Source organism: Gilbertella persicaria, assembly GCF_025201335.1.
Source record: "Gilbertella persicaria strain CBS 190.32 chromosome Unknown B0P05scaffold_72, whole genome shotgun sequence".
Lineage (NCBI taxonomy): Eukaryota > Fungi > Mucoromycota > Mucoromycetes > Mucorales > Choanephoraceae > Gilbertella > Gilbertella persicaria.
In genome coordinates, this window is record NW_026252033.1 from 41,832 (window position 1) to 64,337 (window position 22,506).

The 22,506-nt window shown below is 37.6% G+C and overlaps 13 protein-coding genes and 1 non-coding gene across 14 annotated transcripts; 5 read left to right on the plus strand and 9 right to left on the minus strand.

The window, feature by feature from the left end:
* Positions 1 to 225: 225 nt before the first annotated feature.
* On the plus strand, positions 226 to 299 carry B0P05DRAFT_t116. Its single transcript has one exon. It is a non-coding gene; the product is annotated as a tRNA-Arg (tRNA).
* A 429-nt stretch (positions 300 to 728) lies between these two features.
* B0P05DRAFT_564030 (uncharacterized protein) lies at positions 729 to 2,962 on the plus strand. The gene is made up of 5 exons (XM_051580780.1): positions 729 to 1,123; positions 1,170 to 1,638; positions 1,683 to 1,947; positions 1,995 to 2,641; positions 2,689 to 2,962. Exons 1-5 carry the CDS (start codon positions 748 to 750, stop codon positions 2,933 to 2,935), a joined length of 2,004 nt encoding a protein of 667 aa, XP_051429644.1. The 5' UTR covers positions 729 to 747; the 3' UTR covers positions 2,936 to 2,962.
* Positions 2,942 to 4,587, plus strand: B0P05DRAFT_564033 (GPI mannosyltransferase). Its single transcript, XM_051580781.1, has 2 exons — positions 2,942 to 3,365; positions 3,414 to 4,587. The coding sequence occupies exons 1-2, from the start codon at positions 2,982 to 2,984 to the stop codon at positions 4,551 to 4,553; spliced, it is 1,524 nt and encodes a 507-aa protein (XP_051429645.1). The 5' UTR covers positions 2,942 to 2,981; the 3' UTR covers positions 4,554 to 4,587.
* A 236-nt stretch (positions 4,588 to 4,823) lies between these two features.
* On the minus strand, positions 4,824 to 9,099 carry B0P05DRAFT_575940 (glycosyl transferase family 41-domain-containing protein; the record flags this gene model as incomplete). Its single annotated transcript, XM_051581673.1, has 2 exons — positions 4,824 to 8,951; positions 9,007 to 9,099. The coding sequence occupies 2 exons, from the start codon at positions 9,097 to 9,099 to the stop codon at positions 4,824 to 4,826; spliced, it is 4,221 nt and encodes a 1,406-aa protein (XP_051429646.1).
* An 86-nt stretch (positions 9,100 to 9,185) lies between these two features.
* B0P05DRAFT_564039 (uncharacterized protein) lies at positions 9,186 to 10,484 on the minus strand. Its single transcript, XM_051580782.1, has 2 exons — positions 9,942 to 10,484; positions 9,186 to 9,897 (listed from the first exon to the last, which is right to left on the minus strand). The coding sequence occupies exons 1-2, from the start codon at positions 10,098 to 10,100 to the stop codon at positions 9,271 to 9,273; spliced, it is 786 nt and encodes a 261-aa protein (XP_051429647.1). The 5' UTR covers positions 10,101 to 10,484; the 3' UTR covers positions 9,186 to 9,270.
* A 654-nt stretch (positions 10,485 to 11,138) lies between these two features.
* On the minus strand, positions 11,139 to 12,003 carry B0P05DRAFT_582105 (uncharacterized protein; the record flags this gene model as incomplete). The annotated part of the gene is made up of 4 exons (XM_051582158.1): positions 11,139 to 11,368; positions 11,418 to 11,633; positions 11,683 to 11,835; positions 11,895 to 12,003. 4 exons carry the CDS (start codon positions 12,001 to 12,003, stop codon positions 11,139 to 11,141), a joined length of 708 nt encoding a protein of 235 aa, XP_051429648.1.
* Positions 12,004 to 14,389: 2,386 nt separating this feature from the next.
* On the plus strand, positions 14,390 to 15,356 carry B0P05DRAFT_582106 (mitochondrial carrier domain-containing protein; the record flags this gene model as incomplete). The annotated part of the gene is made up of 2 exons (XM_051582159.1): positions 14,390 to 14,450; positions 14,569 to 15,356. The coding sequence occupies 2 exons, from the start codon at positions 14,390 to 14,392 to the stop codon at positions 15,354 to 15,356; spliced, it is 849 nt and encodes a 282-aa protein (XP_051429649.1).
* Positions 15,357 to 15,465: 109 nt separating this feature from the next.
* Positions 15,466 to 15,981, plus strand: B0P05DRAFT_575944 (uncharacterized protein; the record flags this gene model as incomplete). Its single annotated transcript, XM_051581674.1, has 3 exons — positions 15,466 to 15,524; positions 15,574 to 15,753; positions 15,801 to 15,981. The coding sequence occupies 3 exons, from the start codon at positions 15,466 to 15,468 to the stop codon at positions 15,979 to 15,981; spliced, it is 420 nt and encodes a 139-aa protein (XP_051429650.1).
* Positions 15,982 to 16,011: 30 nt separating this feature from the next.
* B0P05DRAFT_582107 (uncharacterized protein) lies at positions 16,012 to 16,537 on the minus strand (the record flags this gene model as incomplete). The annotated part of the gene is made up of 3 exons (XM_051582160.1): positions 16,012 to 16,121; positions 16,187 to 16,345; positions 16,390 to 16,537. 3 exons carry the CDS (start codon positions 16,535 to 16,537, stop codon positions 16,012 to 16,014), a joined length of 417 nt encoding a protein of 138 aa, XP_051429651.1.
* A 100-nt stretch (positions 16,538 to 16,637) lies between these two features.
* Positions 16,638 to 17,431, minus strand: B0P05DRAFT_564061 (ribosomal protein L19/L19e domain-containing protein). The gene is made up of 3 exons (XM_051580783.1): positions 17,402 to 17,431; positions 17,242 to 17,351; positions 16,638 to 17,194 (listed from the first exon to the last, which is right to left on the minus strand). Coding segments are annotated over exons 1-3 (552 nt in total). The 5' UTR covers positions 17,404 to 17,431; the 3' UTR covers positions 16,638 to 16,754.
* A 50-nt stretch (positions 17,432 to 17,481) lies between these two features.
* Positions 17,482 to 18,502, minus strand: B0P05DRAFT_519189 (uncharacterized protein). Its single transcript, XM_051575732.1, has 6 exons — positions 18,364 to 18,502; positions 18,284 to 18,322; positions 18,128 to 18,230; positions 17,921 to 18,077; positions 17,745 to 17,894; positions 17,482 to 17,699 (listed from the first exon to the last, which is right to left on the minus strand). The coding sequence occupies exons 1-6, from the start codon at positions 18,422 to 18,424 to the stop codon at positions 17,538 to 17,540; spliced, it is 672 nt and encodes a 223-aa protein (XP_051429653.1). The 5' UTR covers positions 18,425 to 18,502; the 3' UTR covers positions 17,482 to 17,537.
* A 35-nt stretch (positions 18,503 to 18,537) lies between these two features.
* On the minus strand, positions 18,538 to 20,313 carry B0P05DRAFT_564071 (uncharacterized protein). The gene is made up of 5 exons (XM_051580784.1): positions 20,290 to 20,313; positions 20,179 to 20,245; positions 19,398 to 20,133; positions 19,157 to 19,354; positions 18,538 to 19,090 (listed from the first exon to the last, which is right to left on the minus strand). Exons 1-5 carry the CDS (start codon positions 20,290 to 20,292, stop codon positions 18,973 to 18,975), a joined length of 1,122 nt encoding a protein of 373 aa, XP_051429654.1. The 5' UTR covers positions 20,293 to 20,313; the 3' UTR covers positions 18,538 to 18,972.
* Positions 20,314 to 20,350: 37 nt separating this feature from the next.
* On the minus strand, positions 20,351 to 21,164 carry B0P05DRAFT_582110 (LETM1-like protein-domain-containing protein; the record flags this gene model as incomplete). Its single annotated transcript, XM_051582161.1, has 5 exons — positions 20,351 to 20,563; positions 20,607 to 20,807; positions 20,863 to 20,946; positions 21,004 to 21,069; positions 21,114 to 21,164. The coding sequence occupies 5 exons, from the start codon at positions 21,162 to 21,164 to the stop codon at positions 20,351 to 20,353; spliced, it is 615 nt and encodes a 204-aa protein (XP_051429655.1).
* Positions 21,165 to 21,740: 576 nt separating this feature from the next.
* Positions 21,741 to 22,474, minus strand: B0P05DRAFT_519194 (60S ribosomal protein L21-A; the record flags this gene model as incomplete). The annotated part of the gene is made up of 4 exons (XM_051575733.1): positions 22,381 to 22,474; positions 22,302 to 22,321; positions 22,095 to 22,251; positions 21,741 to 22,048 (listed from the first exon to the last, which is right to left on the minus strand). The coding sequence occupies exons 2-4, from the start codon at positions 22,318 to 22,320 to the stop codon at positions 21,742 to 21,744; spliced, it is 483 nt and encodes a 160-aa protein (XP_051429656.1). The 5' UTR covers position 22,321; positions 22,381 to 22,474.
* Positions 22,475 to 22,506: the final 32 nt, after the last annotated feature.

Genomic DNA, 22,506 nt, shown 5'->3' on the forward strand with positions numbered 1-22,506 from the left:
GATTCAAGCTCAAATAAGTTACACCTGGTGTCGCATAACAATTTCTGACAGGTAGTCGATACATTTTGTTCGTCCAACAAGTCGGACAACGGCTATGTTTGAAAATTATTCGAACAGCTGAAGCAAAAAAAAAAACCGAAAAAAGGCCGAACAGGTCCGGTCTGAGTTTTAGACTCAAGAATTTAAAAAGGTCGTATAATACTTAATGGTCAATTTAACAAAATTGCCCGGTTGGCCCAATTGGATAAGGCATCCGTCTTCTAAACGGAAGATTACGGGTTCGACCCCCGTACTGGGTTCTATGTTTTTCTTTTCAGTATCTAAAGTGGTGAATGTAGCAATTGGCAAGGTGAAGTGCATGTTATGCGGTCATTTTGGCAAGTTTTCCTCACAAAAGCAAGACATTCGCTTGAAAGATGCAATGTTCATATATAATCAAGCTGGATAAAGCTTTTGGTTTGATGAAATACGATTAATTGACTGCATTGCATGCATTCGCCACTGTGTGTTCAATGGGTCCTATACTACATCTATGAATGAACATTTTAAAGATCAAAGCACGCTAAAAAACAATGAAGTCCTACTTTATCTCTTCACCAAACGAACCATTCCTCCTTTAGGACAATAAATACATGGCGTTTGCTTCTTTGTATATGAATTCATGCATACCACCAGTCGATCCTTCCTTTGTTTTAAATAACCGCATAAGAAAGGTGAAAATTTTCACCTCTTTTTTTTTCTTATTCAATGACAGAGCAACAGACAAGTTCGATAGAATCTTGGACGTTGATGTCCTTAATCTATAGAGACATGGACGATGGAGACTATCGAAATGCACTTTTATTGTCTGAAAGACTGTTCTCGATCAATAATCAAAATTCGCTTTACCGATTCTTGTATGCAAAGTGCCTTTACCATAATCTCGATTACCATGCTAGCTATACAATCTTGAAACGATCTGAATCAGTAACTTGCTTGAGCTTGTTTGCTAAAAGCTGCCTAGAAGTAGGCAACATGGAAGAAACACATGAAGAAAAGCGACAATATTGGCTAGAAGGTGTGAAGGCACTTTTATTGGCACTCGAGAATAAAGAATTACCCAACAAAGTGTATTGGGGAGACGGTAAGAAAGACACACAATTGTGATTGAATACTCATGTTATGTTTAGAACTATCCAGTGTCTCGCTGCGGCATCTTATGCCTAGTCGAGCTTCTTTATATGATTCATTAGGTGATCTATTCTCAAAACTCGACAATATCAAAGAAGCCATGAAATGCTATATAGCCTGCCTTAAACTCAATCCATACAAAATATCAGCATTCACCAAGTTATGTGACATTGCACCTGATAATATTGACCTAAAGGCAGCTGGCATGTTACCCAAAGACACATTTAAACAGCTTGATTTTGATGATATCGATTTATCCAAGTCACCTATATCTTATTTACCCCCAAAGCCTTCTGCAGACCAGCATGATATTTCTTTTAATGATAACCTAGCGACGTGTAATGAAATTAGAAACAATAGTTGGTCTTTGCCTGCTATCAGAAATGACTATAGAGAACTTAGTGTAAATGAATTAAAAGCACTTGTCAAGAATATACCAGACACAATAGACGAAGAACTAATAGAAAGGTAAACACAATAAAAAAAAAACAGTTGGCTTATTGACATTGTAGGAGTGAAACTGAAAAGCAAAAAGATACAATGATTAAAGACATTTTAGAAGACATTAAAAAAATGAAGGCAGACGAAGCATATAAAAGTAAACATGGATTACATAAGAAACCACCTACACGTACAACTCAGATTTCAAAAATGGATGTAATGCAGATGGACGAGGAAGAAGAAGAAGAACCAATGCCTGGATTTATGTCCTATGGTAGACTGTCATCAGCAGCACCAAGGATAGCTTCTAATTTGACAGAGCACAAAAAACAAGAGGTAACTACTAGGCAAACAAGAGGATTTCAACTCATGTAGGATACTAGAAATTGTATAGAGAATCCATTATGTCTTATTTCCTGCCTATTCCATCAAGAGAATTTTATCAATTCAAGAATCAACGTACCGAAGAAGCTATTTTAGCAGGCATGAATGCAGTACTCAAAGTTCTGCGTATTCTTGCCAATGGTTATTATTGTCAAAGTATCTATCGATGTAAAGAGGCTGCATTAACACTCCAAAAGCTTGATGACAAACAATACAGTTCTGCTCGCGTACTCAATATTCTAGGAAACGCTTATTATCATGCTGGTGATTATGAGAGTTCCCGTTACTTTTTCAGGCACGCTTTCAGTATTGCACCATGGTATTGCGAAAGTGTGCCTCTTTATTCCACATGCCTATGGTATCTCGGCAGCCAAAAGGAACGAGAGCTCAATGTATTGACTTTTGTAATGAAGAACAACAGATCTCATCTGTTTGAAGCCTATATCGTGGCAGGTAACTGGAACAAATTAGCTGGAAAAAGCAATGAAGCATTACAATGGTTTCAAAAGGCTGTAGACCTTGATGCATCACAGTTCTATGGCCATACGCTGTTGGGTTATGAAGAATGGGAGAAACAGAGTTTTCTACAAGCAAAAGAACATTTTGCGAAATCTCTAATTGCAAATAAAAGATCCTATATGGCTTGGTAGGTTCTAATAAAATACAGTGTATACTGACTGATTTTTTTTTCAGGTATGGTATGGCATCTGCTTATATTGGTATGGAGCAGTTTCAACAGGCTGCATCCTACCTTGCAGAAGCTATTCGTCTTAACCCTCACAACCCTACTATGGCAAGCACAATGGCTGATATCATGTTTGAATTAAAAGACTATCAAGCAGCCAGGTTCTATATAGAAACAGCCATATCCATGCACAAAGACAAAGAGTATATTAAGTTTCTTTCAGAGATTGAAGAAAAGATATTAGAAGAGCAATAAAGCAATCTGGGTTTATTATTAACTGCATTCTTCTTTTCTTGTCAATATGACTGGAAACATTGAGCAAAAGTCAACATCCTCATCACGTTTGTTCGTATTCATCACTTGTGCTGTATTTCGCTTATTCAATGCGTATTTTACACGTACCTATGACAATGCGGATGAATACTGGCAAGGACAAGAAGTAGCTCATTACCTCGTCTTTGGTAATGGCTACTTGACTTGGGAATGGCGAGAGAGGATAAGAAGCTTTGCTCATCCATTGGCGATCGCTGCAGTATATAAAGTCATTCAGTTATTAGGGCTAGAACATACCGATCTATTGATAATGGCTCCTCGATATTTTCAGGCTATCTTGAATGCTGTTGCTGATATGGCTACTTACAACTTTGCTAAAAAAGTACTTGGAAATCAAATCGCACTACCTATGGTAACTGCAGTGTAGACACTGTTGGATTACATACTTACTCTTGGATAGCTCTTTACGACATTGTGCTCTTGGTTCAACTTTCATATGGCCGCACGTACCTTATCTAATAGCATGGAAATGGTGTTTACAATGATTGCGTTGAATTATTGGCCATTACCAGGCATTGCTACGACTGTTGGTAGAGCATGGATCAAGGACTATCGTATAGCATTGGTTTTTGCCTCATTTGCATGTATCATGCGACCAACGAATGGTCTGATTTGGCTATTTCTTGGTTGTCAATTGCTCCTAGTAAGCAAAAGCCGTATCAAAGTGGCAGCAAATGCTTTTATGATCTGTACTCTTATCGTCTTGTTAAACATGTTGATAGACAGTCGTCTCTATCATCAAAGTTGGACGGATGTTGTGTTTACACCTTACTCTTTCTTTAAAGTAAATGTGATTAATAACATTTCTCTGTTTTATGGTGTCCATACATGGCATTGGTATTTATCGCAAGGCTTACCTGTCATTTTCACAACATTCTTACCATTCATTGGGATTGGTTTGTACCATATTTACTCTCATCCACAGGTTTATCACCGCATAAAATTTCTCTTGGCCTTGATCGTTTGGGTGCTTGGCATATACAGTGTGCTGCCTCATAAAGAGTTTCGTTTCATCTTCCCTGTTGTCCCTCTTTTGTTGATGGTATCAGCTTATGGCCTTCAACAAACCCAAAGACGCAAGGCAGCACTCTTGTTCTTACTTTTAACACAACTACCTATGGCATTCTATTTGTCGCTTTGGCATCAACGAGGTGTAGTTGATGTCATGCTTTGGTTGCGCTTAGAAGCTCAATCAAAACCAATTTCAGTGGGTGTCATGATGCCTTGTCATTCTACGCCTTGGTATTCAATTGTTCATCAAAATATACCAATGTGGTTCCTTACATGCGAACCACCATTATCAGGTACATATAGTTTGGATGAAGCTGATCAATTCTACGCAGCTCCTCTTGAGTTTACCAAGACACATCAAAAGGACAGGCAATGGCCTCCTTCACATTTGGTTTTGTTTGAAAATTTGTTGCCTCAATTAGGAGATTATCTTCAGGAACAAGGTTACAGAGAGTGCCAACGATTTTTCAATAGCCATTTCCATGATGATAGTAGAAGAAGAGGTGATGTTGTTGTTTTATGTCACTAACCAAAAAAAAAAAAAAAAAAAAAAAAAAGAGAAAGAGAGAGCAGGATGATGTTAGTAAGCATGCTCATAATCACACATACACACATATATTGTAAGATTCAATCAGCTCATACAAATATGTATATATATACACACACACACTTATACACCATTATCCTTCTGTCCTTTTCTTTTTTTTTTAAAAAAAATAAAATAAAACTGAATAGAGTTGCTTTGTTGAGAGAGTAAAGAGAAAAGGAGAGGGAGTAAGAGTTAAAAAAATAAAATAAATTAAACAAATGTACTACTAAGCGTAGAAGGCGGTATTGACTGATAATGATCATCAGGGTCTGTAATCCAGATACAGCCAGATTTTTCATGAATATGACTAGGAGACATGTCTTCAAATTCTTCAGCTGTTGCCCAACGTCTCCAAGCTTCAGAGTACCCTCTTTCTAGGTTTTGAGTCCATTTCAATGTGTCAAATAGCCGACTTTGTTCTCTTGTCAAAAACAATCGTTTACGCAAACTCATCAAAGCACCATGGCCACGGCGAAGGATAGAGCCTGTATTGGATGTTTCGTAGGTATAGTTGAGGCTCATGGCTAATTCAACAGCTCTATTTTCATATTGCTGTGCATTCATGACTACCATCTCTTCACCAAAACCAGTAGCCATAGCAATACTCGCGCCCACACGAGAGCACATCTTGTGAATATACTTGGGCCAAGTCACAATAGGCGTACCAGACCATAAGATATCAGCAGCTGTTGTGTGCGCATTACATTCAGGTGTATCCAAAAAGAGATCAGCCACACGGCCTCGATGGATATGGATATGTTTAGGAGCTACATCTGTAAAGATCACACGTTGGGCTACCTGCGGGCTTACCCAATCATTAGCACATCGTCGCAAGTGTTGTTCACCAGCAGGAGGAAATCGCAATAGCCACAAAATAGAATTGGGCACACGTTCTAAAATCCTTAACCATATTCTAAATGTATCCGGCTCAAGTTTGTAAAGCTGATTAAAGTTGGCGAAAATAACTACATCGTCAGGAAGTTGAGGGAATACTTCATGGCGCATCTTCCATCGCTTTTCTTCTTCCACTGTCCATATCATGTCTTCATTGGCTTTCGAGTTATGGAGTACAAGCGCATCATGATGTTGGTCGTCTCGGAAGCCTTGTTTGTGGTCATTCACGAAATAAGAGTGGGGCATATAAATGAATTTCTCCGTATAGACAAAGTCATCGCCTATTTGTTCAGGATCCAATTCACCTTCAAAATCGCCACCTAGAGTTTGCTGGTGTCGTTGACGCCATACTTGACCACTCACCATTTCAGGAGGACACACAGTGGAATCAGCAATAATATAATCACACCAACTACCACCTAATGTACCTGCAAATCCCATAAATGAGCATTGGACAGGACAAGGACGTGCAGCAAAAATCTCATTGCGTGCACCTTTTGTATAACCGTTCAAGTTGACCAAGATATGAATACCATCCTTTAGAATCTTCTCAACAATTTGTTGATTAGACCAGCTGGAAACGTCCAAGAAATGTTCTGCTTCACGCTCAATCTTTTGTCGATAAGGTGAATTGTCGCTGGACGTAGTTGCATAGCAGTGCACATCGTATTTGGATTTATCATGGAAACCAAACACAGATTGCATCAGATGAGAAAGTGGGTGGTTGTTGAAATCAGAAGAGACATAACCTATTTTTAAACGAGATGTAGGAGGTGGAGGTGGAGGGTAGACATGATGAGGTACCCAAGTAGAAGTCAAGGCAGTATGAGAGATACGTAGTGCATTTCGATGTGAAATGAGACGGATTTGTCGAGCATTTAGAGGATAAGTAAACGTGTGGAATGGGAGCACAGTAGGGACAGGCGGACAGGCCAGGCTACTTGGAATTAAAGGTCGAGCATACTTTTCTACCATCTCGGATGTCACATCAATTGGACTATGTAGACTTTTGTCGGAAGAGAAAGCATCAAGATACCACTTGTGTTGAAGACGACGTATGATACGTTCAATCAAGCGAATGAGCCAGCTTCCTTCATTCTTTTTGTTGTCTAAAGAATTAAAGAAGGCTAAGCGTGATTTCCATTGATCTATGCTCGTTGTGTTGCCTGTGGTTTCCAGCAGGCGTTCAATCAACGTCTCTCCCAGCGTCTTGTGGTTGCTCCCTACTATTTTGAGAATACCAGCTCCCCAAATAGAGCCCTCATCAAGTTGTTTCTCTACAATGTCCACAACATGACCAATCCAACCACTCTTTGCGTGTATATCCCCTGTTGCTGGAAAGAATTGACCGTATTGATCTACACTCGCTTCGTTTCCAACACCACCTCTACCACGCCAATCACAGACACCACTGAGTGAATTGACAAGACCACAGACAGCATCTACAAAGTTAGGATTGACCTCAACAGCACGACGATACCATTGCACAGAATCTTGAACACGGCCTAAATCTTTAATGGCATTACCCAAATTAGCCAAAGCAACATCAAATTTAGGGTTGAATTCGACTGCCTTTTCGTACATGCTCACTGCTTCATTCAAATGACCCATATCTTTAAGCAACGAGCCTAGATTGGTATAAAGATGTGGATGTCGTGGGTCAAGCTGCAAACCATACATATAATATTGCATAGCCAACATAGTGCCCGTCAGAGGTGTTTGTTGCTGAGATGTTGCAATCTTGATAGCTGTAGCAGCAATCGTGCCTGAGATATTACTGAGAATAATACCGAGATTGTTTGCTGTAGAAGGGCTTGGATGAAGTGCTAAGCTCAAATAATACAAAGGCAGCAAAGTGGCGAGTGTTGGTTTATGTTCCGTTACGGCTGCTATGGCTGCTAAAGCAGGCGTTGAGGGATTCATGATATCTTGGAAAAGTTTGGCTAATGTCAACAAGAGAACAGATGTATTTTGATTTGTCTGCTGAATGGTGGAGACAGTCTCTGCCGAATTAGTTGCATTACCATTACTGTTTAGTGTAACCAAGCCAGGCAAGATACCATTTGAGTTGGAAAACACAATGTGCAGTATCCTAATGGCTTGATCTGGCTGTAATAAGACCAAAGGTAATTCATTTTCTTTCAACGATGCTCCATAAGAATGGTGGTGAGGATGACAAGCATAGACAATCATATTGCACATCGACATCAAGTCTATACCACCAAAGGCTAGTTCTAAACCTTTTTCGTAATCTCTTTGTGCCCCTTGAATGTCCCCCAAAGCGTATTTGAGGTTTCCTTTGGCGTAAAATAGATTCTGTAATCGTGATAGTTGATGAACAGGCAATTGACTGGGTGATTTGAGTGGTTGTTGAGGCAGATGGTTCTTAAAAAAAAACTTTTCGACAAATTCGCATACGGCTAAAGCTTCTTTGTACCTTGGATTCATGTCTTTCTCTTTCCGATGATCATCGCTTGGTTTGGCGCATAAAACGCCCACAAGGTTTTCAACAGCATCCCAATAGCCAGGGCGTAGTTTTACAGCTTGATACCACCATGTCTCTGCCTCTGCTGTTTTCCCTATGCTTCTAAGTGTGGTGCCGATATTACTCATGGCTTCTACATAATTGGGATCATATTTAAGGATCAGCTGGTTGTAACGCAAAGAGGACTGGTAGTCTTGGTAAGAATAATAAACACAAGCTAAAAGTAACAATGTGGGTAAATGAGAAGGATATGCATCGTGTAATGAATGAAGCAATGGCAAAAGGTATGGGTTCTGAGGTGAAGTTGAATAAAGAGTATGGGCATATTGAAGAAGACTTTCACGCCACTCATCAGCACTTGATGAATTGGGTGTATGCAATGATGGTATGATAGATGCTTGAGATGTAGTTGTATTGGCTTGAGCAGCATGCATGGCATTAGCAGCAGCAGCAGAAAGATATGTGTTGTGTAACAGCATTGTAGGTGGTTGAAGCATGTCGTTTGTAAAAGGTCGTTTGTTGTTTCGAGAATGCAGGTATTGATAATCCATGCTTTGTCGTTTTCTTTGTTGAAATTCAGGTTCTACACGGCTTGATAAATATTGTCTACGTTTGGGATCATAGTAATGATTGACCCAGCCGTTCTCAAAATAGTAACTTGATAAAGTGGGCGATTGAGGTGGTACCATAATAGACGGATTATGATTTCCATCTACAAAGGGCTCTTGAGGTGGTAATGACTGATGCAATAATACATTATTATGTTGTTGTTGTTGTTGTTGTTGTTGTTGTTGTTGTTGTTGTTGTTGTTGTTGTTGTTGTTGCTGAAGAGGTATTTGATTCAAATTACTGTTATTATTGACAAGTGTTTGCTGGTCTAACAAAGCCTGTTGTAAACGAGGTGATAGCAATTCCTGTTGAAAATAAGCAAAGGCTGCAGGGTCTCCTTGACTGAAATACTAGTTTATCAAGTGAGTAAAAAAGAACCAAAGATAAGCGCACAATTATTTTTACCATAGAGCTTAACTGTTGAAGTTGTTCGTTAGAAGGCACATAGTCAAGTGGTTTATGCCTGTTGTTAGGTATAGTTTGTCCAGAGGCTCTCATAATGGTATTTGTACCGCCGTTTATATATTGAGGCTGGAAGACCATTATTGCCCTCTACTTTCTTTTTTTTATTTTTTTTTTGATAAGAAAAAAAAAATTAAAGAGAAGTAAACAAATTTAGCTCACTTTTATTTCTACGTCATTCCATACTTTGTTTTTCCGCATGTTAGATCAGATTTTATTGTGACAGGTCTGGCTACATGCTTTAAAGAGAACAGGTACGCCATTGTTTAGTTTAATGATATCCAACCCTTCATGAAAGATTGGTAAAGAACAAGAATCGCATTTCTCTACTAGTTCAATCGTATCTGGTATCAGTCTTTGCTTATCCATCAAAATGGATTCAATCACTGCTTCTCTTGATTCATCATCAGTCATGCATAAACTACCAATAGTTTGTTCGCAAATACTCTTCAGTGACATGGATTGCTTTGTTGTTGTTGTTGGAACAGCATCAAATGGATTATTGTCAATCCATAATTGTTTTAGTTTCAACTTGTGCACTCGATTCGGTAAAAAACTTAATAAATTCTCGGTTAAATCTAGTATTGTCAACTGTTTTAAATTGGCGAGTTGTGATGGTATCTTTTTGATCTGATTATTATGCACGTATAACTCTTGTAAATTGACAAGGAGTCCAACTTCTTTAGGAAGAGAGGTAAGTTGGTTATGACCGAGATTAAGTTCTATAAGGTTCTCTAGTCTCCATATTTCATTTGGAAGACTTGTCAACTGGTTGCTTTGAAGTCGAAGCGAATACAAGTAAATCAAGAAGGGTATAGCAGCAGAGACAATACGCTATGGTGAGTTAGTGAAGTTGATCGCTTTGTTCTTGTCATTACCAGTTCGTCTATTTTACGGAAAGCCAAATAAGCTTTGGAGACAAAACTTATGGTTTCCAAAGGAACTCTTTTCTTTTGTTCCTCGCTGTATTGATAGATAGTTGCCATACTACCGTTCATATGCCATAATACAACTGACTTATGCCCATTTTTAGACATTGAAGAATACGTTGCAAGAAAGAAAATTAATTCTAGTGTCAAAAATGTTTGAGACACAGTGTGATTTATCGTAAATCAAAAGAGTCCAGTCCGCCACGCCCTTTTCTTTCCCAATGTTATCAAATTCAGAAGTTGTGTTTACTGATTTTTATGGAAAAGACATTACTCTCAGAAAATGAATTATTAAATGAAGCCAAAATCAATGCAATGCATGGACTTGAACTATGTTATATAAACAATTCCCCTTCTGAATCATTTCTAGTGTCGGCTGGTCGAGTAAGATACTTTTCATTTCTTTATAACAAATAATGTCGTTCGATAAAAAGCTCCCGTGCCGTCACAATTATTAATAGGAAAGACGTAAGAGAAGTCAGCAATAAAGTGTACGTTAGTACAAGACATAAATAATATTTGTGTGTTCATTGTTATATTCATTAACAATGTAACCTCTTTTAAATTGCCAATATCATCTAAAGGAATTTGTTGACAATGCCTTCCTTTCTATAGGTCCTGGCAATCAATGAGAATGGTTTTCTTATGCATTACTTCCTATGGGACATGTTTGCAGATTACCAGATAGAGAAGAGGTGGCTAGAAGACACTTCATCCGCTCCTCTTTTGTATGAGTATGCGACTTCTTAAAGAAAAGAAAGTAATTGTGGTTATTTTATAAAAAAAAAAAAAGAATTCAGACTGCCTCTTTTTCCTTTTTATATTTGGGATTCATTGATGTAGTTGGTTAATATGCTTGAGTAGAATAAAATCTTGCCATTTCTCGATAATGTATTTGTAGAAAAATAAGGTGTCTCTACAACACAAATACTTTATTGAAAGCCGCCATTAGCTCTTCTTTCTTCAGCCATTCTTTTAAACATTTCCATAGTGGCATTTTCTTTAGCCTTATATTCTTCCATTTTACTCATCACCGGTGCCAGCCTCTGGTCACGCCTTTCTGCTTGTCTGGCTTCTCTTCTTTCTCGATTCCGTCTTTCTGCTGCTAGTCTAAAGTAACATAAGCAATAATCTTACATTTTTTTATCACCTTGATTGAAAATCATCACCACCCATTAAATCAGCTTCTGGTAGTTCAACATCAGGACTACGTTCCCGCTTATGATATGCACTCAATGCTCTCTTCTTTGCAAGAGCGGCTTCTCGACCTGTTTCTTTTGGTGCTATTTCATCCAACACGGCTTCTCTGTGTTCTCTCTTTCTTCTTGATTCATATTTGCGACTTGCTCGCTCTCTTTCATACTGCTCTTCTTTATCTAAACTCGTATAATTTAGACATGGCCTCTTTGATTCATTGCAACTTACCAACAGCATCAGGAATGGTTGGTCCTACTGCTTGAGCTCTTCTTTTACCCGATGCTCTGACTTTATCATCACCACGGCTTAATCCTGTCATGCTATCAACACTATCTTTAATACTATCCATTTCCATTTTATCCAAGTTCTTTGCAAATGACCATTTATAGCGTGTTGTATCAGAAGAGTCCAATTGAGAGGAATTTAGGCCCTTATAGTATTTTTCTAAAAGTTATTGAGCTTTCAACTTTTGTATCTTTTTGTGGTATAATACCTTCCAATTCATAATCATTCCACCTTCTAACAAATTTTTTGAAATATCTTCTTGACTCTTTAGAGCTAAGTTCATCAAAATACTTGTGCTTGTGTTCTTTTAGCCAAAGTCTGAACTCTGTTGCTTTTTCAAAATAGTCGTCCTGATCAATAGCTAAAATAAGTGTCTTTTTTTTTAGTTCAGAATCGTAAAAGTTATGCTTGTTGTATTACGTTTTATGCTTGCTTTCAAGGAAGGGGAGATTTTGGAGTGTTTATTCGATCTCTCATCGCGTTCGTCGTCCGAGTCGCGTCTTCTTTTATGACTTCTTGAGGAACTCATGTCTGAAAGAAAAGCAACTTCCCCCGGAGTTAGTTTATATGCAGCGATAATCACGAATTTGAAGCACCGAACAATCCTCTTGCAAGACATCCATCGAAAGTTATGATCAAAGATGCTCTATTCAGCCACAGCACTGTCATATGCTATAGTGTGTCTTGTTTGCACACGTTTCTCGTATCAAATGGTCTAAAACTAGTCAACTACTTACTAATTGATATCTCTTGAAAAGGAGCCTCTTTTGTACCAATTACAGTGTACAATGAACTTTGATTGAAGATTTGAAGGTAATACTCATATTAAGTCGATGTTTTCACCTTTGTAAACTCGTTTTACTCTCTTCAGAAGCATTTAAACATGGTCTTATCTGATTTCAGTTGGATCAGGGCTACATTGGGTTATTCCGAAAATTCTTGATCTTCACAGACCTCTGTGGATCCTCCATGGGTCAAGAAAATAAATTTCATCCAACAGCCAAAGCAGTCATACCATTCAATTGCTGAATTCCAAAGAACATGTTTCAAATGAAAAAACAGACTGTTCTGATAGTCTAGTTGTCGAGCAATGGTCCATCAAAGATTGGTATCTTTAAGCTGTGTTTTGAGTGTTTTTGCTCTAGATGTCATATAAAACTTGTTAGTCATGGTACTACAAAAGCTATCATATGCTATTTGGAGCACGAAAAAAACATATAAGAATAGAAATATAAGCACTTTATAAAGTGAATGTGGGGGCAAATGAGCATAGGACATACAGATTGGCTATGATGTGGAGATTGAAATAAAAAGCAACTCCAATTCTTCATCTAGCCACAAGATGGGGGCCTTTGCTGAGAACTGCATCTTTATGCAGTTATTTGACTTTGATGCAGTGACAAAGGTTGTGGACTATTGTTTTTTGAGTCTATTGATGTAAAGAATACCACAATTTTGCTGCTAAAATATTGAGCAAATAAGCAAAAATATGTACGAGGTTTCTTACTCATATCTCATCATCCATATAGTATGATTAGTAAGCAAACATATCTACCAAAAACTAGAGCATTTTACGCACATTTTGGGTACTTGAGCTTGTTGATAGCTCCATTTTTCATTCTATAGCGTCAAAAAGAAAATCGATGGTTGTCGAAATGAGAATTTTCACGAATAAGTACCCTTTGGATTTGAGGTAAAAATGACCATTTTTCACAAGTCGTTTTTTTTTGTCCAAATCAACTCCAAAGGCTCCACTCGTGTTAGTAAACATGGTTTTTGATATTGGAAAAGTCCGGCAATGCAAAAATATACTCTAAGCTCTCTTTATTGGGTCATGCAATCCTGTGTATCAACATAAATACCATTGTACGACCATTTGGTATCAGAAGCTGACTTAAATCGCATATTTAGCAGTTCTCAGTAATTCTCTTATTAGGAGTGGTGGACCAGAAAAAGAAAAACCTGACTTAAGAAATGGTCGCATTTGATGGCAACAATTTCCATTCAAACATAAGGCACTTATAACAAAATGTCTTATAAAATGTAGCCATTTATTGTAGCAATCATAGTCAACTTTCTCACTGTGTCTATATAGTTACTAAGAACTCTCCCCCACTCCTCCTTCCTTTCCCTTCTTTGTTTGCTAAACGTAGTACATGTCTATACGAAATATTCCGTCTAGTGCTCAAAACATATTGCAAGTGTTGGTTTGCGGTATCACCAAATAAAGTGATGCCTGCGCTTCCGAGCAGCACACGATGCGTTCCGTCTTTTTATGGACAAAATTTATTCATGATACACCTTATCACAGTATTAAAACGATAATGGTCTAAAAGCTTGATAATAGGATGGCGGAGGGAGAGGGGGTTTCTTTCAAAAACACTCTGGTGGAAGTTCTTTGACCCAATAAATAAGATTGGCCTGAACGGCCGATTGCTTTCTCCTGAATTTTACTGAAACAAAGCCTTGTCTTTTGACTCAAAGCGTAAGTGCACCCTTACCGTGTTTGTCCGAGAAAACCAGTTATCAACAAAAATGAGCCCCACTCTTCAATTTACCGCACAGAGTAAACTCAGAAATTTAATCTATACATGACGTTAATTTCTAGCGTCATTGGCATGAGTTTAGCATTATGTAATGTCAACACTTTTGTATAAAAACCAAAAGAAATAAAGGCTTGGTAAGGTCATTCCTTTCTATTCTATGTCTTGTTAATAGCTATATCTAATAAAAAAAAAAAAATAGAGTCGAACGTGTCTATTGGTTGGTTCTAGAAGAGAATGAATTTTGCAAAATAAATGAATTATACCCATGATATCATTTAAGAATATATACATTAAAAAAAAATAGTATAAAAAAAGAATCAAGAAACAAGACGATGAAATAATACGCTCTTTCTTCTTTAATCTATCCCAATGTCTGATTCAAAAATCCCCCTCTACTCTAACAAATATTTCTTGGCCTGTACTGTAGGAGGTATTTTTGCTTGTGGGTAAAGTATAAAGTTATCTATATAACACAATGGCTCATTCATGATACAGTCCTACACACTCACTTGTTACGCCTTTGGATCTCGTAAAATGCCGTAACCAAGTCAAACCTGGATTATACAAAGGTGTGTTTGATGGCTGGAGAACCATCGTCAAGGCAGAAGGCATGCGGGGTATCTTTACAGGTATTGGTCCTACTGCCATTGGTTATTCTTTGCAAGGCGCAGGCAAATACGGTTTCTATGAAATCTTCAAGTACAAATATGCCAATTTGGTAGGTGAAGAAAATGCCAAGAAATACAAAACATTCCTTTTCTTGGGTGCCTCTGCCTCTGCTGAACTTATTGCTGATGTGCTCTTGTGTCCTATGGAAGCCCTCAAGGTCCGTATGCAGACCTCCATTCCACCTTATGCCAAAACCACCCGTGAAGGATTCAACAAGATCATGGCTACAGAAGGTATTAACGGATTCTATAAGGGTCTTGTGCCTCTCTGGAGTCGTCAAGTTCCTTATACCATGGTCAAGTTTGCTTCGTTTGAAAAGACAGTTGAATACTTATACAAGACATTCATGACCAAGCCCAAGGAAGAATACAACAAGGTACAACAATTGGGTGTAAGTTTTGCTGGTGGTTATATTGCTGGTGTCTTTTGTGCTGCAGTATCTCATCCTGCTGATGTGTTGGTTTCTAAATTGAATAATTTGCCTAAACCTGCTCCTGGAGAAAAGCAAGCAGGTGCTATGGATGTAGTCAAGAAACTCGGTTTCCGTGGTCTCTGGACTGGCCTTGGACCACGTATTGTAATGATTGGTACATTGACTGGTCTTCAATGGTTGATTTATGATACATTCAAGGTCTCTGTAGGTCTTCCTACTACAGGTAGCCATTAAATAAATATAGAATGAAACCAAAAGTATTACTGAGGTTTAAATGGATGACTAAAAAAAAAAAAAAAAAAAAAAAAACTTTTTCTTTTCTCTTTTTACTTTTTCTTTCATTATGACAGCAGTTCCTCCTCCAAATCAAGACATTGAGTCCCTTTGTTATTTAGAGACCATGTAAATCATGCATGCATTTGACACAGATGCTTATATATAAAGAAAATAGGTTTGCAGAACATGGTTTTGATGACGGATTTAGAGATGGCGAAACATCGGGTGAATTAGAAGGACGTATTTTTGGCTGCGAAAAAGCATTTGATCTAGGCAGAGAAATTGGATTTTACTCAGGATGTGTAGAGATGTGGACTGAATTAGCCAGTGCTTATCCCGATAAAGTACCTTCTAGGTAAGCAACATCTTCATTTGTGTCCTCTTATATAAGACGTATTATAGAGCAACGAAACAATTAGAAGGCTTGAAGAAATTGATTGATGAATTTCCTACATTTAATGATCATGATGTGGATCTGTTCATGTTGAGAGACAAGATGAAGAACAAGTTGCGTGTCATTAGTTCTTTATTGGGTGTTCAACAGAAATTCGTTCAACAAGAAGCACCCAAAATGACTTATTAAAAAAAAAAGATATACCCGGCGTAGTCATGGTTATTGTAGTTTAAAGTCAAGGTGAATACAAGTGATTGTACTGTTATCTTGATCTGATATACGAATATTGCCATTCAAAGGTAATTTGGGCAATTCTTTAGGAATCCAAGCTAATAATAATAACAACAACAATAAAACGGAACTTGAGAAAACAATAGTAATGTTTACATATTACCTGTAGCATCTAATTGTAAATCGCCTGCTGAAAGAGGACATGATTGGTGACCCATGACATCAGAGTTGAGCACACTGCATAGATCGAGTTGTTTCTTTATTTTAATCATGCCCATAATACTGAGGTCAATGTCCACTTTACCACTCGTTACATCTTTCACTATACAATGGTTTATTCACACTCAATTAATAAATGTAACTTACATAGATTGCCTTTGACTTGGACATGAATATCATCACCTGTTCTAGGCTGTGCTGGTGAGATAGAAACACCCTCTTTATAACCCACCAGTTGATGGTGAGCAGGAGAATCACATAAAGACCAAATATCACCATGGTCTTCAGGTGTCATAAACACTTGTTGTTGTGGTAATGCCTGAACAATGGATAAAGCCAACAAGGCTAAAGCATAGAATTTCATGAGAAAATAAATAAATAAATAAAAAAAGAAATTAAATCATATCACTCGCTGATGCTAAATTTAATGAAGCAAAACAATGAAATCTGATTGGTCACTCATAGATAGTAAAAAAAAAAAAATCAATCGTTTAATATGATAGCTAATGTATTTAAGCTTCGACCTTGCCAGTCTTCTTGTTAGCACGACGTTCACGGAGAGCCTTGTTCTTGGCACGGAGAACATCAGCTTGTTCAGCGAGGGTCTTGGCACGGACCTTTTCAGCCTTAGCCTTGTGGATGTGTTCCATCAAGACACGCTTGTTCTTGAAACCGTTACCCTTGGACTTGAGGTAAAGAGAGTGGTACAAGTGCTTGTCGATCTTACCAGCTTCTCTGTACTTGGCAAGCAAACGACGGAGGACACGCATACGACGCATCCAGATAACTTGAGTACGCATACGGGCATCAGCAGTACCCTTTCTCTTACCGTAACCCATGTGACGACCGTTACGCTTAGCAGCAGCACGTTCGAGGACACGGAAACGAGATTGAGAGATCTCGGGCTTACGGATGATCAAACCGTCCTTGACGAGCTTACGGATGTTGGCACCTGTATTGTGTGTCAGTCAAGATGGTATGGAGTGTGTGTTTACTTACGAGAGTTGGCGTTGGAGATTTCATTAACTTCGTTGGGGTCGAGCCAGATCTTTCTTTGACCACACTTGAGGACGGAGGCAGCGAGACGCTTTTGGACAAGCAAACTGACCCTATAGAAAACTTAGTCAATATCAATCTATATGAGTTGATGGTCAAGTACATTTTTAAAATCGACGAAAGCGAAAAAGAGAAGGCTACAATCCATTTGCGCTTGGATTGCCATATTATTCAAAAAATTTTTTTTTGCTGCGTCAGCCAAGCCACAAAAATCATCCATGATTTAAACTCCTTTATTATTAGCCAATAAAATGAACAATAGCCCATAGACATAAACAAGTCAAGGCCATACCACCATAAAAGATCCATTTATCTTGTGCTGACCTTCTCTCAATATATCGAATCACATTTTGTGATAAGCCCAAATGATTAGCTGTGTCCAATATCTTTTTTTGCGTTTTCTATGCATAGCTTATAAGTCTCATATGGGATCTGTTCCTTGTTACCTTGAGTATCGAATGTTGATCTGTCAAATTTTCTAACAATGTTTGTGCTTGACCAATGAAATCATCTAATTGAGAATCTGTATTTCTAGCAAACGATTGTTCACGCAATGCAAATTCATCTCGAGATAATGGCTGGTAAGGATGTTCTGGCTGTAACTAGAGTCAACAACAATCACCCAGGTACATGTTGTACTTACCACATTGGTTGCTCGATGAGGTCTTCTTAATAAACTTTCTCGGTTCTGCTCGAGTTTCTGAGTTTCTTGTTGTCTTTTAATGGCTTCAAAGCGCACTTTCATTTCTTGTAGTTCTTGTCTAAATTTTGCCACGCGTCTATGCTCCATGTTAGAAAACAACACGTTTTTTTTTAATGGAGAATATACGTTAAAGCAGTTTCTTTTTTAACTGGAATCATTTCTCGTTTAGCCAAATTTTCATAGTCATCAATAGAACGTTGTAACGTGTTGAATGAAGCAGAGATCTGCCCTATTAAGGTATAAATACACACACACACACACACACATATATATATATCTTACCTTGTAATCCTACTGAATCATCTTGCCCTGACTGAAACTCTAATAGGATAAATAGATACTTTTTATATAACTCGACTTACTCTGCAAGTCTCTTTCAAGTGCATGACTTTGCTTTAAAGCATGATTATAAAGGGAATTCATCACAAAGTAAAAAAGAAAGAAAGAGAGAGAGAAATACCGGAGTATGAATTAATATAAATGCATAATCATTCTTGGCAATAAAAGAAGAGATGTTTGTTCCGAATCAATAAACATCACGAGGGAGAATATCTTTCTTTCTTTCTTCTTTATGACACTTCAACAATCTTTACAAGAAACAAATCCAAGTAGAAAAAGATGGGACGATTCTCAGTTTGCAATTGAATTATACGATGATAAACCACACCATAAACAAGGAATTACAGCCAAAATCATACACTCATTACATTCAAACCACTGCTTTTTCTTCATTCAAAAGGCGAAAAGAAATAAACCAGTTTAATCATCATCCAGTTCAAATTGAGTAAAATGAGTTTGTATGTCATATTCAATGCTATCTGCTGGTCTAAGTCGATTAAAAGCAGCTACAGATTGACTCATTCGATTAGCATACGTTTTGGATAGATATTTGTTTGCTAAAGACTGAATGTTGGTAGTTGAATTCAAGAGTCGCTGCCTAATGATATCAGTCATTGAAAACTTATGCTTTGTTACCTTTTCATTAATAAAATGACATCATTTTCTTGAATTGTATCTTGAAGATAGGCTGGTTGATTTTGTTTATAGGCTGATAAATCTTGTCTGACTTGTTCAAAGAAAAGATCAACACTATACACCACCATTCAGTCAACCACCGTTGGTTTTTTTTTTTTTTTTTTTTTTTTTTTTACTTACATTTTTGTAAAAATACGACGTTCACAAGTACTACGTATCTTCTTGGATGGATCAAGCCTGTTCTTGAACAACTTGCCAATTTCCTTGTTAGTAAGCATACTAGGCCCATACGTATCATGAAAGAATCTAGCATCATAAGGAGCTTGTACCAATTTCCTACTAAGACAATTGCCTGCATTGACTCTGTTGAATGGTAGCCTATAGAGTGATTAAGCATTGAATTATCCACAGATAGACTTACATAGACTCTAATTCAGTACTTAGGTCCAGACTGGATACTTCTTCTTCTTTTTGGTCATCATCAACAAGATCATTATCTCCCCCTCCATAATCATTGAATTCTATATTGGCAAATGCTTGTAGTACATCTTCTTTCTCTTTTCCTTTGGCTGATAATGCAGGCGATGATGGTTTGGAAGGTGACAGGTTATTATCCATGCTAGTATGTGTGTCTTGTTGTTGTTCATACGCTACTGGTTCTTCTAAAAGAGGCTCTAATGGTCTTTCTATTGATGAAGGTGGTGGTTTTGTAGTTTGGTGTTCTTCCAGTCGCTGAGTAAAGGATGATTGTGGTCGTTCAAATACGGTTATTCTCTCTTGCATTGTCTTTAATCGATTCAGCATGCTTGCTTCACTTTTACTAGTCTCACTTTTAGTGACTTCAGATATATCATCTCTTAGACTATGGTCTCTGAGTGATGATACTACACTATGTGATTTAGATTTAAAGGTGTCCATATCAAAGATACGATCAAAACGAGAAAAACTATTGTTGGATCGTGTACTGATGGGTGAAAGGGTCTCTGTTACATTATCCAAATGACGATGAACACGTCGAAATAAACCTAGATCAGCATTGGCAATACGATCATAATTCACAGTGACAGAATGTGATTTCAATTGATCTTCTGTCAGACGAGGTCGTTTTCTAGGTACGTAAGGTTCAATAAAAGTATTTTCTTCTGGTAACGGAGGATCTATAGACTGATGTTAGACTATGTATACAGGATATAGTTACTTGCTTGGAATAAGAATGGGCTCTTTTTTTGGTTTTGGTAAAGGTGTTCGTTTGATTTCAATATGCTGATCCTATCTCTTTGTTATGCAACTATAGATGTTAAAAAAAAACATACCATGAAGAAAAAAGGGTTAAGAATAACAAAAAAAAAAAAAACTGTCTATGATTTTTATTTTTTAAACATAGTTTGCATTAAGCAAAAACATTCTACTGAAGATAAGTAAACCAGCAGGAACCTTGGGATCTGCTTGACTAGCACTCAACCAATACTTTAATGCACGTCTCATGTTTTCTTCTTGCTGATCTACAGATTTCATACCACGCTCTTCTACAGCATGGCTTAATTCTTGCACTGTCAATGTATCGACTGTATTGTCTTGAAGCAAGAGCTATAAAAAATGAGCTATAAAGCCTATATGTGGTCTTGCTTACCTTGTCATCTTGATCAAGATAGTTCATGTATTTCTCAAGTCTCTTCTTGAGAATAAATTGTGGTCCATAGTCATTGATGCCCATGAATTTACAATAAGAAGAAAGATGTCTTCTATCAATACGACTCAAGTCAAAATCATAAGCAAAGTTTTTGGCAATGCGTTGAAATTTAGCCTTGTGCATGAAATCTTCAGCAGTAATCTATGTGATATCTAAGTACTCCAAAAAAAAAAAAAGATATTCAAGGATTACTTACAACACCTTGCAATTGTTTAGCAGACTTGAGTACGTTATGAGTCATCTTTTGACGTACTTTGTCTAGCTTCTGCCTTTGTTTCAACTAATAACACTCTTTGTTTTAGTACATTAAGGGAGGTTTGTCATGCGTGATAGTTACAATTTGATTCTCTTTCAAACAAGTGCTAGGTACCATACCAGGTGCATAGATGACAAGTAAAGGTATCTATTCATCATATGAATAACCAACAATAAGCTCAATGGACTTACAGATTCAGGCAAAATAAGAAACACAATACCAAAAGGAACAAGTTTGACCATATCCTTCTTGGTCTGATGAATCAATTGAAATTCGGCTCTGTTTAGAGCATAACCTTCGTTATTGACTCTTTCCAACAAGGCTTTGGTTTCCTTGTGGTTAAACCAGATCTGTTTAAGACCGTCTTTGTAAAAACGAACTAGTTCTTTTGATTGTTGAATGAATCGCATGATGCGAGACTGAGAAGGTGTTTCTTTAGTGGGTAAAGAATTATGTTGATTGAATCGAACCAAGTGCGATGAGAAAGATCGCATGGTAGGTTGAAGTGGTTTTAAGGGACGATATCCCATGACCATAGGTCTATTGTATGTCAACACTTGTTCATGTATTGTCTTACTTACCTAACATAAATACGAAATGAAGGCAACATGAGTTCAAAAAAGAAAAAAAAATATAAAAAAAAGGTACGCTTCTTTAATAAATAAATAAATAAAAAGAGACAAGCCTCTCCCCTCTCTTCTTTTTTCTTTAATGATGATTTTCTTGCATTAAACAAAAAGAGAGTATCAACAACAAAAAGTATGCTTTATTCGTGTGCAACGATTTTTTTTCTTTTGCTTTATTCAAAATAAACACTGTTTACAAAAGAGTTTCGTAAGCAATGGGAGCAATAGTTTGAGGAACGTTGAACTTGGTGGAGACATGACGAGCTTCACGAGGTTGAACAGGGATTCTCTTCAAGTTGAAAGAGATACCAGCTTCCTTGGCTTCCTTCTTCTTTTGGGCATTGGCCTTGACACGGTCCAAGAATTCTTGACGACACTTGGAGTGCTTGATGTGTTCAATGCGGATGTTGACACGCTTTTCCATGAAACGGTTACCGACCTTCTTGTGGACAATGACACCAACAGAGGTCTTGGTGACGTTGTAGATGACACCAGTACGACTTGATGTAGGTCAGTATATGAATCCCTCTTTTAATGATGACTTACCCGTGGTAGAACTTGTGGGGCATACCCTTTTGGACAGCAGCGTTGGCCTTGATGTCAACGATATCACCGACCTTGTAAGTCTTCAAGTAGGTGGAGAGAGGGATGGCACCATGTTCTCTGAAGTTACGAGAGAACATGTGACGAGTACGAGCACGGACTAACAAATGTCATTAGCCACATTAGATCAACGAAATGATGTATACTTACGACCAAAAGAGTGAGGCATTCTACAGAGACAATACAAAAAACACAGATCAGCAACTCCATCTTCTTATTCAAACCATACCTGTCAAACTTTGCACAAAAAAAAAGAGAAAGAAGTTTTTCTTAAGGGAGCCCTTGGAACAGTCCTTTACACTTTTTTTTTTCGCCCACAGCCCTGAAAAATTTTATGGACGGAACAAAAAAATTT